Source organism: Anarrhichthys ocellatus, unplaced genomic scaffold, assembly GCF_004355925.1.
Source record: "Anarrhichthys ocellatus isolate YVR2014 unplaced genomic scaffold, GSC_Weel_1.0 scaffold12, whole genome shotgun sequence".
Taxonomy (NCBI): domain Eukaryota; kingdom Metazoa; phylum Chordata; class Actinopteri; order Perciformes; family Anarhichadidae; genus Anarrhichthys; species Anarrhichthys ocellatus.
This window is the reverse complement of record NW_022280042.1, coordinates 7,911,717-7,929,012: the sequence shown is the minus strand read 5'-3', so window position 1 is coordinate 7,929,012 and position 17,296 is coordinate 7,911,717. Positions and strand designations below refer to the sequence as shown.

The 17,296-nt window shown below is 46.3% G+C and overlaps 3 protein-coding genes across 6 annotated transcripts in view; 2 read left to right on the top strand and 1 right to left on the bottom strand.

The window, feature by feature from the left end:
• trak2 (trafficking protein, kinesin binding 2) overlaps positions 1-7,007 on the bottom strand; it is an 11,739-nt gene extending 4,732 nt beyond the window's left edge. The window contains exons 1-10 of the mRNA XM_031851641.1: positions 6,901-7,007; positions 4,886-5,071; positions 4,338-4,523; positions 1,968-2,027; positions 1,428-1,504; positions 1,212-1,328; positions 848-1,066; positions 681-759; positions 456-586; positions 176-250 (exon numbers count right to left, since the gene is read on the bottom strand). Coding sequence (XP_031707501.1) covers positions 176-250; positions 456-586; positions 681-759; positions 848-1,066; positions 1,212-1,328; positions 1,428-1,504; positions 1,968-2,027; positions 4,338-4,523; positions 4,886-4,940 — 999 coding nt within the window. The 5' untranslated portion in view covers positions 4,941-5,071; positions 6,901-7,007. The remainder of the gene's footprint in view (positions 1-175; positions 251-455; positions 587-680; positions 760-847; positions 1,067-1,211; positions 1,329-1,427; positions 1,505-1,967; positions 2,028-4,337; positions 4,524-4,885; positions 5,072-6,900) is intronic.
• Positions 7,008-7,065: 58 nt separating this feature from the next.
• On the top strand, positions 7,066-13,708 carry stradb (STE20 related adaptor beta). Of its 2 annotated transcripts, XM_031852416.1 has the most exons (12): positions 7,066-7,306; positions 7,864-8,097; positions 8,642-8,722; positions 9,567-9,669; positions 9,765-9,886; positions 9,983-10,091; positions 10,330-10,453; positions 10,540-10,711; positions 10,810-10,914; positions 11,103-11,359; positions 11,455-11,497; positions 11,695-13,708. In XM_031852416.1, exons 2-12 carry the CDS (start codon positions 8,086-8,088, stop codon positions 11,845-11,847), a joined length of 1,281 nt encoding a protein of 426 aa, XP_031708276.1. In that variant the 5' UTR covers positions 7,066-7,306; positions 7,864-8,085; the 3' UTR covers positions 11,848-13,708. The 2 variants fall into 2 exon arrangements, with proteins under 2 accessions (XP_031708276.1, XP_031708277.1); XM_031852417.1 differs by lacking the exon at positions 7,066-7,306 and having other exon boundaries at positions 7,321-8,097.
• A 1,244-nt stretch (positions 13,709-14,952) lies between these two features.
• Positions 14,953-17,296, top strand: part of nbeal1 (neurobeachin-like 1) — a 31,925-nt gene continuing 29,581 nt past the window's right edge. For all 3 annotated transcript variants that reach the window (XM_031851969.1, XM_031851968.1, XM_031851967.1), the window contains exon 1: positions 14,953-15,821. In XM_031851969.1, coding sequence (XP_031707829.1) covers positions 15,771-15,821 — 51 coding nt within the window. In that variant the 5' untranslated portion in view covers positions 14,953-15,770. The remainder of the gene's footprint in view (positions 15,822-17,296) is intronic.

The following is a 17,296-nucleotide window of genomic DNA, read 5'->3' as shown; positions in this document are numbered from 1 at the left end:
ACACACACACACACACACACACACACACACACACACACACACACACAAACACACAAACACAAACCAGGAGTTGTTATATAAATTACTTTGTGTGCAGCAATTAATTAATCCCTAAAATAGATATTTGAATTAGGCATGCATTCAGACTTCTTCCTGTGAGTGAGTGAGATTGTACCTCTGCTGTGAGCTGTCTCTGAGCTTCTTTAGATGCCTGCAGGTGGATCCTCAGCTCCTCTTTCTCCAGAGCCAGCTGAGTACAAACACACAGCATTTAAACAGACCACCAAGACCAGGTCCAGTCGACCAGTCCACACCAAGTCTTATTCCAAGAGAAGTCCCATGTCATTGGCGTTAAAGTCTTCGTTTAAAGGCTTTTTTACTTTGCAGACTACAGTCATCAGATTCATGACTCACGCCTCAGAACATAACGTGTGACAGCAGTTCAGTCTCCTCACCTCCTTCACTCTGTGTTGCAGCTCTACTATCTGGGAGAGCAGCTGAGAGATCTCCCCCTGGTGTCTAAGCAGCTCCTCGTTCTTCTGAGACAGCTCGTCCGTCAGAGACACCATCTGACTGTTGGACTCTCCTGGAACCGGCACACAGACCAAAGTTAAAAATCGGGCATTCCGGACACGAGACCGCGTCCTTTGCAGTGTGAACTACGTGTGCGTCTCACTCACGGAGCTCCTTGACACAGTCGTTCACCAGCTGCTGCTCCTTGTCCTCGTAGGTGACGGTGTCGCTCTTCAGTTGACACGCCTGGAGAAGAGAGGAACCATAAGCACTTCCATAATCGTATAACAGCCATTATACTTACGTCACGAACTGCGTCTCCACTACCTCGTACCTCAGACCTCAGTGACAGGTTCTCCTCCTCCAGGTCCTGCAGCTTGCTCTGCAGAGACTCCAGCTGGCTGAGTGCGGCGGCGGCCATGGTCCCCCCAAGCGGGCGGGGCTGCCGCAGCGGCGTCGACGTGCTGGAGTCAGTCTCGCTCTCCTCCGAGGCGCTGGCCACCATGCGCAGCAACTCGTCCTTCTTGCCGAGCTCATGCTGCACCTGGTGAACCTGGCCAATGAGGGAAGGTTTGTGTAGAGTGGTTACTGTGTGAGCTGAAAATCTGCAGACTCCTGATAGCCATAGAGGTGCAGAGAGGTCATTTTTAAATGCATTTCCTTTGAATATAGAAAGAAAGATCTAGCGCGTGAGCTACCTGGTCCAGGGCCTGTGCCAGCTGCTCCTCTAAGGCCTCGTTGCGTTCCTGCAGCAGGTGGTTCCTCTGCAGAAGGGACTGACCGATCCGAGCTGCCAGCTCCAAGTCTCTGTCCCGCTGTTGTCCAATCAGAGCACACAGAGCACCGACCAATCAGACACCGCTTCATAACGTGAAACAATTTGTGGGCGGCCGGGTGGGGGGGGCGCAACCTACCTCCGCCAAAAGGTGCGAGACCACTTCGATGTCATTGTAAGTCTTGGTCATCTGCTCCACGCGATCCCCGCTGAGGACTGGCCAGAAAGACGACATTTTACCATCAAGAGACACACAAGCAAACACACACTAACACGCCTGCATGCAGTCTGTTATGCACCTCGTGCATGCAACCACAAAAGCATTCAAATAAAACCACACACTTTACTTGCTACCTAATAAAACATTCTGACCACAAGCAACGCGGGCAGCCACTTATATGCCACAACATGTCACTCATTACAGAAACACTACTGATGCCATTTGATGAAATAGCTCCACAACAAGGCGATGTGGTTGCTAGTGGTCTGAATGTAATGCAGCCTCAACACACACACACACTATACAGTGCTATAAAGCTGTCTACAGTAACAGACAGCAGACCTACACTCAGTTAATTTCTCGTCTGCTGTCGTCTACATGCGAAAAAAGCAGAGAGACACACTGGAGCTAAATGATGAAGTCGCAGAGCAGAACAGGCAGGTAGAGAGAGGAAGATACCTTTGGAGAGGCTCTGAGAGCCTGGGTGGGAATAGGAAGAGGGCTCCAAGGCAAGATACGCTATAGTGAGAGACAGGGATAAAAGAAGGGGAAGAGTTCAACAGACGCACAAGCAACCAGCTTGTTTTGAAGATGAATGGGGCAGAAAGACAGGAAGTAAAGAAGCCGAGGGTGAAAGCTGAAGCTTCAGTGAATCAACGTCTTTCTGAACATTATTAGTGTGTTGAGGATCTACACATCGATTAGTCCGGTCCGCCTTTAAGCACCTGAGTGGGTGTCACCGGCGCCGCACCGCCGCCCCTTCCACCTGTTCAAAGAGAAGTGGCAACTCTAATCACTGTGAAACATCGCCACGCTCAACGCCGTAGAAGCGATCTACGCTCACATGCAATAAGCGGTGTGCAGGAGAGCCTTCGAGTGAAGCAGCTGCTCGATTGAACGAGAGCGGTCGTCCGGTAATCCGAGGCCAGCGGTGACCTCTGGATCTCTGCGCCAACAACGCGACTGTTAAAAATAACCTCTGCTTCCCACCGGGTCTATTTGTTACACACATTTAATCTCTCTTGTTACTGTACATTTAACGCCAAGAGTCCACACACACACACACACTCTTTTACCTGCTGGGCAAAGTCGGATGTCACTGTGTAAATAAGTCTATGATCTGCCAAACACTACATTACTAACTAAAGATATAACTCCAAATATAATCACACACTGACACACTAGTGTGGGTTGTTTTTACTTGTTAGACTGAACTCTGGCCACAATAAACTGCATCACCGCAAAGTCCAATGAGTAATGAGAGTAGTGCTTTTATTTTGAAGTTGATTCTTGGACTGCGAACACAGTGGTCAATGGGTGACTTGTTAAGAAACACTGTAGACTTTTGGCACCAATAAACAAACTACACTCGCTGCAGGTGCATTTAGTTTATGCGACAAATTGTAAACACCCAATTTGAAAGTGTCATGTAGGAAATAATTGTTACAAACAACAAATCAAATGGGTCAAATGCTAATTCGAACGTGCAGGATTGAGTTTAGCGATGTTTTTGTGCTCTCGTACTTGTGTTGCTGATGTGGTTTTGTGCGGTTGGTCCAGGCAGGACGCACACATGCGAGGTCAGAGTGTCAAAGACTAGAAAGTATTGGAAGCGAGCTGATTCTCACGTGTCACCACTCTGACTCTACTTTGCATTGAAATAGAGTTTCTGCGGTTCAAAGAGAATTTTTTGCAGAGTCAGACCGCTCCCTGTTCTGATTTCACAACATGACACACTAAAGGGATACTTGAGACGCTTGTACCATCGCAGTGGTGGAATATTTACGCTATCGTCAGCACTGTCTGAAATACATACAAACCCTGCACATTTACTCACTTCTCCTGTGGGGCACTCGGAACATTAGCATGCCTCTTCCGAGTGCATCGGGAGCTATTAATAGACCGCGTTTTGATTTTACGGCGCACAAGTGCAGCAAATATTTCACCGAGCAAGAAAATGACACCGAGTCTCCCTTACTGTACTCCTCTCACACGTGCAGTTAACAAAACACATAACCTGTACAATATCATGTAAACAAAACCATTAAACTGCTCGCGTGTGGTCAGATCTGATCAAACGATGCTTTAAGTTAAACTGTTAAAAAAAGGAGAGAGGAAGAACAGTATGTATTTGCAAAAACAGACAGGAAGTCGCTCCTGCATACCACAACTTGTTTGAATGTAAACACCCAAGCATTCACTCAGACTTGCCCACTTCCTGTCTTTCAAGGAACACACACACACACACACACACACACACACACGCTCTGCCTGACCTTGCAGACGCGACTGGAGCTGCAGTCACACCAGCTCACACACACACTGCGCTAACGCCTGCACTCACCTTCCATAGCGAAGTTGTCGTAAACCTCCTCATTGTGAATGTTTAAAACCGGCATAATCCGACTCCTCCACTGTCCTCTCTTCATCCTCTATCAACCCGCCTCCCTCCCTCCCTCCCTCCCTCCCTGTCCCGTGACTCTGGCCCCAGCTTTGAACTGCACTTAACTCTGGCTGGATCACTGAATTTCTCTCTCTCACTCACACTCACACTCTCACTCTCACTCTCACTCTCACTCTCTCACACACACACACACACACACACACATCAGCAAAGACAAACAGGCACAATGACAACCGTGTGGCAAATAATATCTGCGGTAAATCCCTGCGATTTTAATTGAAGAGGATGTGCGTTGTATAAAACGAATCCCTCCCGTGTCCAACACACTGAGGCGCACGCCATCTGCTCACAGACTGTCGCCACGGGCTTTAACCAATCAAAAGGCGGTAGACCGGAGAGACCGTAGCGTTGAAATCCACACTCACTCATGTAGCGGAAGGTCTCCTCAGCCAGCACGGGGGAGATGGCGCTGTGCTGCGCGGGGCCTCCGTCCGGGGAGCAGCCGGGGGAGACGGCCCAGTCCTGGCTGTCCGACAGGTAGACGGAGCCGGAGTCGGCCGAGCCGGAGCCCAGCGAGCCGTAGCGCTTCCCGCTGCTGCCCAGCCCCTCATCTGTTAAAATACATATTATGATGATTATATTACAAGACCACTGGAAGCAGAGCACGGCTACCCAGATACAGCTAGATTCCAGGTAAAAACAGGGCATTTAGTTCCCCCAAAATATCTAACTATTCCTTTTACTTCGCAGTGTGAATTATGAACTAATAACATTGTATTAACCGCTTGTAGTAGGTGTGTTTGTGTCCTTCCACTTGAACAAACGTGGTTTACTGGGACAGACGGGGCTAACTATAGCATCAAGCAGAAAGACACGGCACACGGGAATATTTGAGAATGTACACAAAGCCCACACTGCAGACATTTCCCTTGGAACATTTTGCAGTAAGTCAACATTAATGTGACGCCCTGACCTGTCTCCGTGCTCGACTCTTTCTTCTCCACCGCCCGGGGTTTGACCTCAAACATGTCTCCTGTCCTTGGAGCGGGAGGGGGGGGGTCCCCGCTCGCTAACACAAAGCTGGACCACGAGCCGCTTACCGCTGTGACATCACATCCTGTCCCGGCACTGACGGGTGGTGCCCGACGCACACCTTTACCTGAGGAGAGCAGTGTCAAAGAGGCAAAGGTACCAGAGATGAAGATATTTACCACGTTTACAAGTCAAATTACTCCCACAGTGTTTGCTGCTGGACACTTTAACCGCTGGTTGTCTGGCATCTTCTTTAGGGTTTGAAAGATCTTTAAAATCAGCAGCAACAGAGCCCTCCCACATCCTGTTGAGTGTCTCTGTAGGGAATGCTCTGGGGCTTAAAGGGATGAGACAGGATGCACTCTCTTAAAGGGATGAGCTCCCAGGAGAGAATTTGGGAAAAAAGAGCTTCTGTATTGTAATTCGCTAGATTTTCAGTTGGTATCAGTCCGTTTAAATATTCATTCACACATTTCTAAAGTTCCAAATGACCCGCTGCTGCTGGAAACGTTAAAAACTTAATTAAAGGGCAACTTTAGTAATTTAGCATCGCACTTCCATGAAGTTGGGAGGCTTGTGAGAGACGGATTTAAAATAAAGAATGGGCAAAATCAAAACATTTAGCCCTTAGCGTGAATGACGCCCCAAAACGCTGGCTCTTACACTTCCCATAATGCAATTCTACAGCATCTTTCATGAGATCCTCTTATCTTACCGTGTAAAACCTGTGCTCTTTTAAGTGGGAAGAGGAGTGCGTTATCACATTTCAACTAATGACAGCTACTTTAATAAAAAGGACACCGTGCAGGTTGATGCAATCCCAGCGCCATCTGCATCACTGACCTCAGTGCAGGCAGACATATCTGTGTGTGTGTGTGTGTGTGTGTGTGTGGGCATGCCTGTGGAAAGACGAGAGTTCTTGGGCAACATTCATCCTCTGCTTACATAACACTGAAGAGATTAATGTCATGCACGCAACGCTACAGTCCAAATGTGCTGCGTGGCATTAGAGGCCTGGCAGATAGAAATGTACTGACCCATTAATGACACCGGTATTACAATGAATGGGGCTAAGCGCAACATTCTACGCACAGAATATTGCATTTGCACCAATTATGTCCATGCTTGTCATAGCAATGTCTTTCAGATGCCGCCCCCCCCCTCCCGGGATAAAATGCCATGGCTGATCTTGACCAAGTGCCTGTGAGTCATCTCATGGGTAACACTGTCACAGACAGACAGCGCTGTTTTTGTGATACAGCCTGGTGCTGTCTGGAAAGTGAATAGCAAGAGATGCACTCCTACGGGCGTCTTTAACTTTAAAACAGGAAAGGGAAAAAAACTAAAACATCAAAGAAAACATCAATACACTACTTCCTGTGGTTTGAAAAAGCTGGTGAAAATCCAGACCTCAATCTGGAAACCACCACTTAATGCTGGTCACAGATTATTGCACTTGCATTATTTTAACTGCATAACCAGACACCTCAGCCATCAGCAGAGATTGATTAATCCAAACCTCGATCTTAAAGATGCTTCACTGGTCAGTTAATGTACAGACGTTTTAATTAACCCCCAGGAGCTGCTCTCCATTTCGGCATGACTTACATATAGGAATCATATGTATTTAATCATATTAAACAAGCTAACCAATAAACATGTTGAGCAGGCCAGCTAACATCTAACGTTACATGAGCTAAACCTAAAGACAAGAAGGTGAGCGAACTGTTAGTCCTTTATCAACATCTCCTTGAGTTTAAACTTCGATTGGTTTTATCAGGTATTTAGCATCAGCTAACGTTTCACATGGTGGGCGAGGATGACAGCATCACTGTTGCTCGTCATAGCGGTGCCGTCGCGAGCTCAAACTGGCAGCGTACCTCGCGCGGGGGCGCATTTACAGCACTGCGGAAATAAAAAATAAAAAAGGATGTTGTATTATTGTTAAAAACGTACCCTGTGTCAGTGTTATTCCACAGCATCTGTTATTCCAGTTGTAACACACGGTGTCTTTCAATCCCTTCACCACTGAAACAATGGAGCGGAAGGGAGGGAAGTGGAAAACAGCTATGAGTCATCAACGGGCGACAGTAAACTCAGTGACGTTTTTATCCTGCGCCAGCTATCAGTGTCAAATTAAAAGTCCTGTCAAAAAAAAAAAATATTGCATTTTCGCGTTGGGATGTCGTGCAGTTCGGTACTGACTGTAAACCGCGACACTTCTTGCACAGCCCGTATAATCTAGCCGAACAAAATGAAAGACTATGGAGTTTTTCGACAAAACGTCGCTTAAAATATCAGACTCTCTTTTGTATTTTTAACTTGTTTACGTCGAAGCGCTCGAGTTGCAGTCGAGGAGACGGTAAGCAACTTATTTTCATTACAGGGTAACGTTACTACAAGTAGTAAATAGCGTTACAATAAATATAAGAGCTATTTTAACTGAGCTAACGTTAGCGTACAGCTTGACACACGTATGTTCATAGCTAACGTTACACTTTGTGAGCCTAGCTACGGAAACGAGAGATGCGTGTTGTGTTTATATTTCTGCGTTCCCTGTCCCGTATTTCTTACACCACGCAGTTATGAATCAACGTGCGTTAAGATAATGTCACCCGAAATTGGATAAATAGCCTACATGTCAGCTAACTGACGACTTTCACCGTCGGTTTGAATAATAGCCGCGTTCTGGTTAAACTAAAATGGCTGCAGTTAATCCTAACCTTGAAGTGGAATTGAGTTTATTAATTGTACAGCGAGATTCTTAATGTTGGATAGTAGCAGTGTTAGGACGACAAAGCTGCATACATTTATGTTAACTTGTCATCGGGAATGTGCAGTTTTCCCGGGCTTTGTTATCCGACCCACTGGATGGAGATATTTGCTGGTAGCTTTCATATCATTTGCTCGGATCTCCAGATCACCTGATGCAGCCAGGATGGATGGATGAATGCCCGCGGTAGGACTGACGGACGCTGGCTGCTCTCTGGTGTAGTGAGGGGGGGGGGGAATCAACGCTCGTCTCCTGTTACACCATCATCCTCCCCTCCCCCTGTCTTCTCCTTTCGCGGTCGCTCTCCCTCGGCCCCATGAGCGGATGAATACCAGAGCCTTTGATTCTACCGTCGCCAAAAGGACTCAATGTCTTTCTTGGTAAGAATATCAAGCTGCATGTTTTTTTTGTTTGATGTGCGTGTTGCTGAGTTACAGATGTTGGGATGAAGCAAATTCAATCAGTCTTTCTGATGGCGATGCACCAATATGTTGGTGCAAAAATGTGTTTTTCTGAGGTAAATAAGATGTCAATCATTCTTTAGATGGCATGTGTGAAAGCCCCACTGCGTCTGCACTGACATACATAATATAGATGGGGAAATATGAGACACTGCTGTGCATTGCTCACATCTAATGGACATCTAATTATGTATGCAGCTCTTACCTTGCTCTGTGGGGACACATCAGTCACCCGGCTGCCTCTTATTGTTGCCTGTTATCGTCACTCTGGTTCTCTCACCACTTCCGATAAAATGCCCTGTAAGTGCCCCCTCCCCCCAGCCCAGATTCCCCAGATGCTTACTGCTCTTGCCTCATCCCTGACCCTCCTCTCCCAAGCTCCCATGTTTCCTCTCCACCTCTTCAGTTGTCCTGCAGGGCATGTCTCACCTGTGCTCCTCCTCCCTCCCTCCCCCTTCACCAGGACTGTTCCTGCATCTCCCACACTCAAGTCCAGCCGCTGGACAGGGAGGAGCAATATGAGGACATCAGCCACCAGTTCCTGGTCAGTAGCAAAAGACACCGTCAGCACGAAGACAGGCGTCGCACTGATGCTCTCCATCACGTCATCACTGTTCATTCATCCGTCTGTCCGGGGCTGCTCGACCTTTGGTCAAGTCGTTAAAGACAGTAACTCTTGGGATCACATTGCAGCTGTTAAAGCTGTCGGTAATATTTAAAGGGGTGCTCCATCAATTTAATATTCTCACACACAAAAAAAACACGAGTGGACAAAATTGGAGTGACGGATACAGATTTTTTTTTTTGCCCATGTCTCTTATACTCCCAGTTTACAACACAGGCTTTTTGTAACAAAGTGTGGAGCTGAAGTCAAAGCAACCCCGATGACATCACCATGACATCATCAGGGGTTGTTTTGATTATCACCGATAATCCACATTATTGATTTAATTGATTCCACCAGAGAGTTTGCCTGTTTTTATGATAGTCTTCTACAACTACATATATTCTTAACGCAGCACTCACTATTAAAATGTACTGCTGGTGTGTGAGGTCATCTCCCCCCTGGTGATGCAGGCAAAAATGCTGGCCCAGCTGATGTGTGTTATAAACAAAGCTGCATCAGAAACACCTGCGGCTGTCTGATGCTGAGAAAAATCTGTCTGCATCTCTTAAAAACTGCTATCATCCCCACCCCCTACCAACCCTTTGCTCTGCACAGTGTCACAGTGCCACCCTCTGGCCCCCTCACACATTACCTCACCACAAAATAGTCTTTTGGTCGATGAAGGTCGTGGATCACCGTGAAGCACATTTAAAGCGACCGCATGTGTTTGACTTACTGAATATATAAATGTGTAATATATGTGCATGTACGTCCCCTGCAGAGCTGTGACGGTTCTGAGTACACCCTGCAAGGGCCGGCAGGTGGCGATGACATCACGGGGCTGTCTGCTGAGCCGGCCCACTACCAGCTGCTGTCCGAGCTGGGTGAGAACGCCACCACATGCGCTTCAGTCAGGCAACTAGTTTCCTCTCCCGGGGGAAGGATGGTTTCACTCGGAGTAAATCCTCTTGTGTCACAGGGAGGGGCTTCAATAACCTGAGCCGGGTGAACATGGCGCGCCACGTCCCGACTGGCCGGCCGGTGGCCGTCAAGCATACCAACCTGGACGAGTGCACGGAGGAGGAGCTGCTGCAGCTCATGGTGAGCTTATTTTGGGGTTTCAAAACCATTCTTTTCAGCATAACGGCTGCTCTCCACCCAGGTGTGTTCACGTCTGATTCTGTCTCAAAACCCCAGAACGAGGTCCTGCTGTCCAGGGTGTTCCGTCACCGCAACCTGCTGACCTCTCGCCTGGTTTTCAGCTGCTGCTGCCAGCTCTGGGTCCTCACGCCCCTGATGGCCTACGGTCAGCCACTGCTACCCCACTATTCACTTTTTTGCCTTTCGTTTAGCCCTTTAAAATCCTTCAAATGTAGCAATTGTGAAACATAGCGCTGTGCACAATGACAGACAATAGCTCTTTATTCGTTTTGGCATTCTTTATTGGTCCATTTATCGATATAAGAACCTTCTGAGGGCCAAAATGGGTTCCCACTGTCTCTAAATTAAAATAAATCACTGAGGTGTTCCTCTCTTGCCTGCAGGCTCTGCAGACACTTTACTCCGAACATATTTCCCAGATGGAATGAGTGAATCCCTGATAGCGTACCTGCTGTACGGCGTGCTGAAAGCATTGGAATACCTGCACCGGATGGGCTACGTTCACCGGTCAGTGGGAGATGTTGGTCTGTATTAACAAGAGAGAGAAGTATTTCAAATAATTAATGTCTGTCCACATATTGCTCTCCCGTCAGGGGGGTGAAGGCCAGTCATATCCTGCTGTCTGGGGAGGGGCGTGTCTACCTCTCAGGGCTCCACAGTGTTTACAGCATGATGCGCGACGGGAAGAAGATGAGGACGGTGTTCGACATGCCCCATCACAGCCCCGCCCTGTTGCCCTGGCTCAGCCCCGAACTACTGCGACAGGTCAGGACTCCCTAGATCTAGAAATGATGTGGCAGTGTCGGTGCCTTGTTCCTGATGTATCCTGTCTCGCCTCTCCCCCACCGTGTTGCCCTCAGTAGGACCTGCACGGCTACGGAGTGAAGTCGGATATCTACAGTTTAGGCATCGTGGCCTGTGAGCTGGTCAGCGGCAGGGTGCCTTTCCAGGACATGCTCCCCACTCAGGTAACAGAAACGCTTTTTTGTGGGCTGCCTAGATCAGAAAACGTGCGATTCAACTCCTCTTCCTACAGTATGTCACATGCAGGCTCATTAGAACCTGAAAATGGGCATGATGTGTGCCCTTTAAGAAGAATACGTACGTGCATATTTATCTTTAAAGGGCCATTGTATGTTTGTATCTCCCCGTCCAGATGCTGCTTCAGAAGCTGCGCGGCTCCCACTGCTGCCTACTGGACGTGGCTCCCTTCCCGCTGGGCGAGCTGGGGGGGCTGAAGGTGTCGCGGTCCGGGGTGGATTCCGGCATCGGCGAGAGCGTGGCCACCGGAAGCATGACGCACAGCGCCACCGCCCCTCCCGCCGACCGACCCCAGAGCCCCGCGCCCAAAAACCACTCGGTCACCCTGCACAACCTGGTCCAGCTGTGTCTGCAGCAGCAGCCTGAGCGCAGGTCAGTGCGTTAAAGGGCCGGTCGACTTTAATGACAAATACGACATCACAGCACACATACTTTAATGCATGCATCCTTTTATTTGTCTTCCATAGACCGTCAGCATCTACACTGTTGACCCACGCCTTCTTCAAGCAGGTGGGTTCATTCAGCCTCTTAGTCCTCAGCTCGGTCTACACATAAAACATTGGTGGGAGATAATTAATATAATCAGTATGATAAATGTTCTTAAGCCAAAGCTTGAAGCTGAGTTTTCAAAATGTTTTTTGGTTACGGGATTCCACTTCCCCACTACTTCAACCGTGTTTAATCAAAGTTGTGTCGTTCGGCGACAGGTGAAGAGGCACACCAGAGACACCTTCCTCAGCCTCATGTACCCAGCAGTGCCCCTCACCAGCCCCGAGGACCCTCCGGTATCCTGGCCTCCCGCCCCGTCCTGCCACGCTCCGGTGTTGACCTCCGCCGAGGCAGCGTGGGACTTCTCCTAACCCCACAATGTCCGCCCCCGAAAATCTCCAAATCCTGACTAGCAAGCCAAACACAAAGACAATCGAAGCAATGAGGCCAAATTCTACTGTGCTTTTATTTCATATCAGTAACCCGACTCTCTGAGCCTTTTTCTAAAGTAGTTTCGTAAGTTTTTTTTATATGTTTGTCTGATGCATATATACAGAGTGTGCGTCGTGGGACGGTGACGAGACTGTGAAAGTGCTGGATCAAAGATGCTGCTCTGGATTACACATTAACGATCCATGGTGATGACGATGATAACATGGACTGTCAACAAGTCACAGCACAAAAGAACAATCAGTTGACTTATAATCACACTTCCTTCTGAGATAAATGCAACTACGAGTCAAAGGAAAAGTTCACCCTGAAGTACTTTGTTAATAACAGCAATTTGTGAGCAACATCTGTTGTTTTTACAGTGTGCTCTTCATATTTCCATCGATGACGGACATTTTTTAGGTGGCTGTTGTACCTGCTCTCCTCAAAGTATTCTGAAAAATGGAGGACCTTGTTCACTAAATCTGAAATATGTAAGTGAATACATCAGAAAGGTAAATCCTTACAGGTACGGACGAAAAAAAACCCTGAAGCACAAGTGATGATGCGAGGGTGGGTTTTTTCCTTTCCGGTGTTTTTATGTGTTCAGACTGTGAATAGTTAATACTGAGGTACACCAGGAGATATTTACAGCACACGGGCATATATATTCATCTATATCCGAAGAGTTGAAGAGACAATTTGCTTCAAAATTCGCACTCCTTCTGGGAGTCATAACCCAAAACACATCTGACCACAAAGACCCGACACACGCATTTTAGATTTTGGAGGATATCGTTATCTCGGATGTCCGTCTCAGTCGATGAATAAAAAGACGCTTTTAAGTTCTCTTCAGCATCAAAGTAGTCTAATGATGGTCGCCCCCACACCCATGGGTACATTGCAAACAGGAAGTGCTAATAGCTGATTCGGCATACTTTTAATACTGCCAATTTGCGAAAAAAACAAGGATCAAGTTGGCAACATATTACTCGAAAGGCCAGTTTGAGACTGCATCTGAAATTACACTAGATGTCCAAAATGTTTAGAAAACTTGCCACAATCAAAAATGTAAATGTCTTTCTGCTGTATGTTTGAACATATATGCACACAGTGTTTCACCATATGCATTGGAAAACATAGGAATAATAAGATAAACTTGTCTCTAGAATAAAGCTAGTGTCCCATGTAGCGTTAGAAACAATCAGTAGGTGAATTATCGCTAGTGAGTCGTCCCAAAAGAATATTTCTACTGTGACCGCCTCTCCAACAATGCCTTTATGTTTTCATGAAACCTGCGTTCTGAATATGATCCATCTGTAACTGTGATTAAGTGTACTGTGTACGAGAACTGTGATCTAATGTACATATCAAACATGGTAGCTGTATGAGCTATATATATATACATGCATACACACACACACTAAATATACTAAACTTTATTTCCAACCTTCTTGTTAAGCCTTGAATGATTTTTTTATATCGTTTTGTTAGTAGAAAAGTGTATACAGTATGTATGTTTTTGACAATCCTTCATAAAAGGACCTTTTTCTTTGCTTTACAAAGTGAATCAATTGTAGGCAAAAGTATTATACATTATAATTTATGACTGTGAATAACCCAAATATTTGTTCCTATAATCTCATAAAGCCGAACTGTCAGCGGCTGTTTTGATTTGTGCAGCAGATGATGCCGGCTTCTTCTGGGCACGTGAGGAGACTTCCAAACCGAACCAGCAGGTGGCGATGGCGTCATCGATACAGGTGAGTGTGTGACTGTCGACTCACACTGGTTCTTTCAGGTGATGTTAGGGGCTCGGTGTGTTCTGTGCACTGCTACGTTGCAAAAAAAAATAAAAACACGGGGGAGAGTTTTGGAGAGAAATGGCCATCAAGTAGTATTTCCCATCCGGAGTCTATTTACTTCTCTAAAAAAAAAAAGGGGAAAAGCATTCAACGTTTTGTTTTGTAATTTTCTCGTTTGCTAGTTCCTCTCTGTGCTATATCCACTTGTTTTTTTGTTATTGACCAATAAAGGCATTCCTAATCTAAAAAAAAATATTTAAAAGGCAGTGCTACTTTTGCCAGTTTGCTTATATTATTATACAGTAATTTAAATGTAATAAAAATACATCCCCGTTACATTTAATCACAGAAATACATCTACGTAAGGCTGGTAATACATAGCAGTTCTCCACTTCTCCACTAGATGGCAACACGACATCAAAACAAACCTGAGCCCTGCGCTTAGCAACCACGTAGCTCCACATCGACAACGTAAAGTGGATAAAACGTCGCAAACACGCCGAGTGTTATGATAAATATTGCAAGCCACGTATTTCGTGTTTCTTTATTTTTTATCAGAACAAGCCGAATACGCCAAAAAAAGAGAAACACGTATTCTATATTGAAACAGTTTAGTCCTGAATATGTTGACTTGCTTGGTAGTATTTCTGTGCCAGTTGCTGCAGTGTGTTGTGTATCCGGTTCCCCTACCAAATTAAAAGTACAATTTTTTTTATTGCTGTTTAAAGTATGAATATCCACACCATTTTCAACTCTACAAAAATAAATCTTGGTGCAGTCTTTGCCTACGATTTTATATACCATCAGCAACCATAAGGCCAGGGCATCTTCCCATTTTATTAAACCAATACCACTAGAGTTGGCTAGTGGTATATTCATTTTCTGTGAAAGCCAGGTTAATTGTACCACACTCCTGTGTGACTAACGATACAATACACCATTGAATATACAGTATTGAAGAATTTACTTGACTCTGACTCAATTTGAAAGTAAGAAACCAAACATTAAACTATTCAAAAATGTTTTCAAGCACTTCAGTGCTTTGGAATAACGCATCATTTTTGGATAAGACATCTGAAAAAAAAAAAAAAATTTGGTTTCATTCTTGTCCTCTTATATTGAAATAAATCAAAACGTACTTTGACCGGAAGTTGTTGTCGGTTGAATGCGCGGTGTCTGTGTCGGCTACTTGACACATTTACAACATCAGTGACAGTTGGTCTTCTCGTTACACAGGTGAGAGGTCTTCGGTTTCAATAGACGTTATCAGGTATTTTCATATTATATTTTGAATGAAACGTTTGTAGCCGAGCGGGCTCGGGAGGACGAGGCGTTTATGTCACAGGAGGAGGAGGAGGAGAAAGAGAGGCGAAGAAAAAAAATAGAAATAGGCTTTTTTTGACAGCTAGCTTTGAGCTAACGTTAGCTTGGTCAGGTAAGGTCGACTGAAACAGTCAGTTTGCCGAGGATAACCGGGGGCGTTGTGCAGCTGTCACAGGAACGAGCAACTCTGCTTCTAGCTAACAGCACGCTACAGAAACAGACATTATTAACGGTGTGTGTTTTTGTCGTGTGGTTAAACCACTCAGTCCGTCTTCTTTCAGAGACAGCGGGGCAGCTCAAAGTGCACCGGGACCAGCGTTACTGGAAGTGTTGCTGCTAGCGGCGAATACCACTGCCAGGCGTCTGCCCGTGACAAAACATCCGCCTCTGTGATAGTTAATTGTCTGTGTTGTTATCGTTGATAGCGCAAACGCTGCTGGGAATACCCTCTGGTTCTCCGAGGAAGAGCCGAAGAAGTGGAAGTACAGGCCCGGGACTACACAGCTCTCCTCCGCCATGGAATAAGTCTTGGGACAGTTTTCTGCCACAACACGCCTACCATCCGTTTTGATCACATCTGAAGGAGTGTTTACACCTTGTCCAGCGTTGGACAGCAGCCATGATGCTGAGCGCTGAAGGCCAGCAGCAGAGGTTCAGCTCGTGACTGAAAACCATGAAGCAGCCAGGGAAGTGACCTCGGTGGACTCTACAGCCTGAGGGTGCCGATCACTGGCACCATGGCATCCAAAGAGAGACTGTACGAGGTCTGGATGCTCTACTGCACAAAGGTAAGGTGTATTCCTGTGTGTGTGTGTGTGTGTGTGTGTGTGTGTGTGTGTGTGTGCGTGCGCGCACACAAACTCCCACTGTGTCTGTTTTTGTCTCCTGTGAAGCAGCCGGGGAAATGTCATTAGGTGAAGTAATGGACAGTGTGATGGCATTCCCTCCCTGGCAAAGAGGTTGTCCATTCATGGCATTTCAATTATGGAAGTCTAGTGTTACTGGCTGTTTTTTTTTTTTTAAATAATAGATTTAGCATTTCTGCAGCGGCAGACTGGTCAGTAGTAAAGTAAAAATCAATGTGGGATTTCAAAGCGTGTGCTGGCAGACATGTTTAAACCAAAATCACTGATTGCCATTATTTTGTGGCAATGTTTAGCATCTTTTTATACCCTGCAGCCTCTGAAACAGCATATAAACATTATATGACTCTAAAATGCTCCAGTTAAACCCACGCTAATGAAACCGCCTGCAGAGCCTGAAAGTTTATTGGTAGGGGACAAATTAGGCTTATGAATTCCCAGAAAACTACTTTAACTTAATGTCCGGTATTACACATAGTTTCTCTGCAGCTGTGGTCGGACAGGACCCTTCATCACATTGGTGCTGAATAAATAATACCGTTCCCATTAACTCTAAAAACATATCCAACAGTTAATGCGCTATGTGATCTTCTCAGGCTGTGGAATCTGTTCATGGTAGGAAGGTCTCGTAATGCACTGCAGTGACCGGTGCAGTGTTTGTAGCGCTCTGCTTTGTCTATTACAGCGGAGATGAATGAACGACACTCTCGGCAGAGGCAGCACCCCTTGAGTCAGCTGTTGGCTAGATTTAATTCACTTGGTGATAAAGCACGCGTGCGTCTTGGCGTCCAATCAAAACGGCCCGCCTGACTGAACCTGGCTGCAGTCACACACTTAACTTTCCCACTGTAATCCCTCACAACAACAACAACACACACACTACACAGCCCTCTCTGAAGTATCCCTTAAAAGCAAAGCTGTTTTTTCTCCCTGCAAGTTTAGGACACGACATTGAACATTCCTCCCCCTGTCAGGGAAAGTATAGAAGCTTGAATGCTGACACAAATAGAATATCTAATGCCAGTTTGTGTGGGTGTTTGGGGTTCACAGCAGAACACGCTGCTGCTGCTGCACATACTCGTCACAGCCACCCGTGAAAATGCCAGCAGTTTGCTGCGAGCATACACATTGCATTTGTTCTAGCAGGAGTGTTTGCATTGACTGAGCATTACCCTGCGAGTAGAGGGGATTATTTAATTTCATCCTGGCCATGAGCCAAGGGTCCACCGGGCCAATATATATCTCTCTGTCTGCATGAGACGAAGGAGACACCCAGAGAGAGAGAGAGAAGCATTTCAATCTATATGTGTCTGTTTTTCTCCCCCAGCAGCTGAAATGTCAGGTTAGGCCGGTTGTGTGTGTGTGTGTGTGTGTGTGTGTGTGTGTGTGTGTGTGTGTGT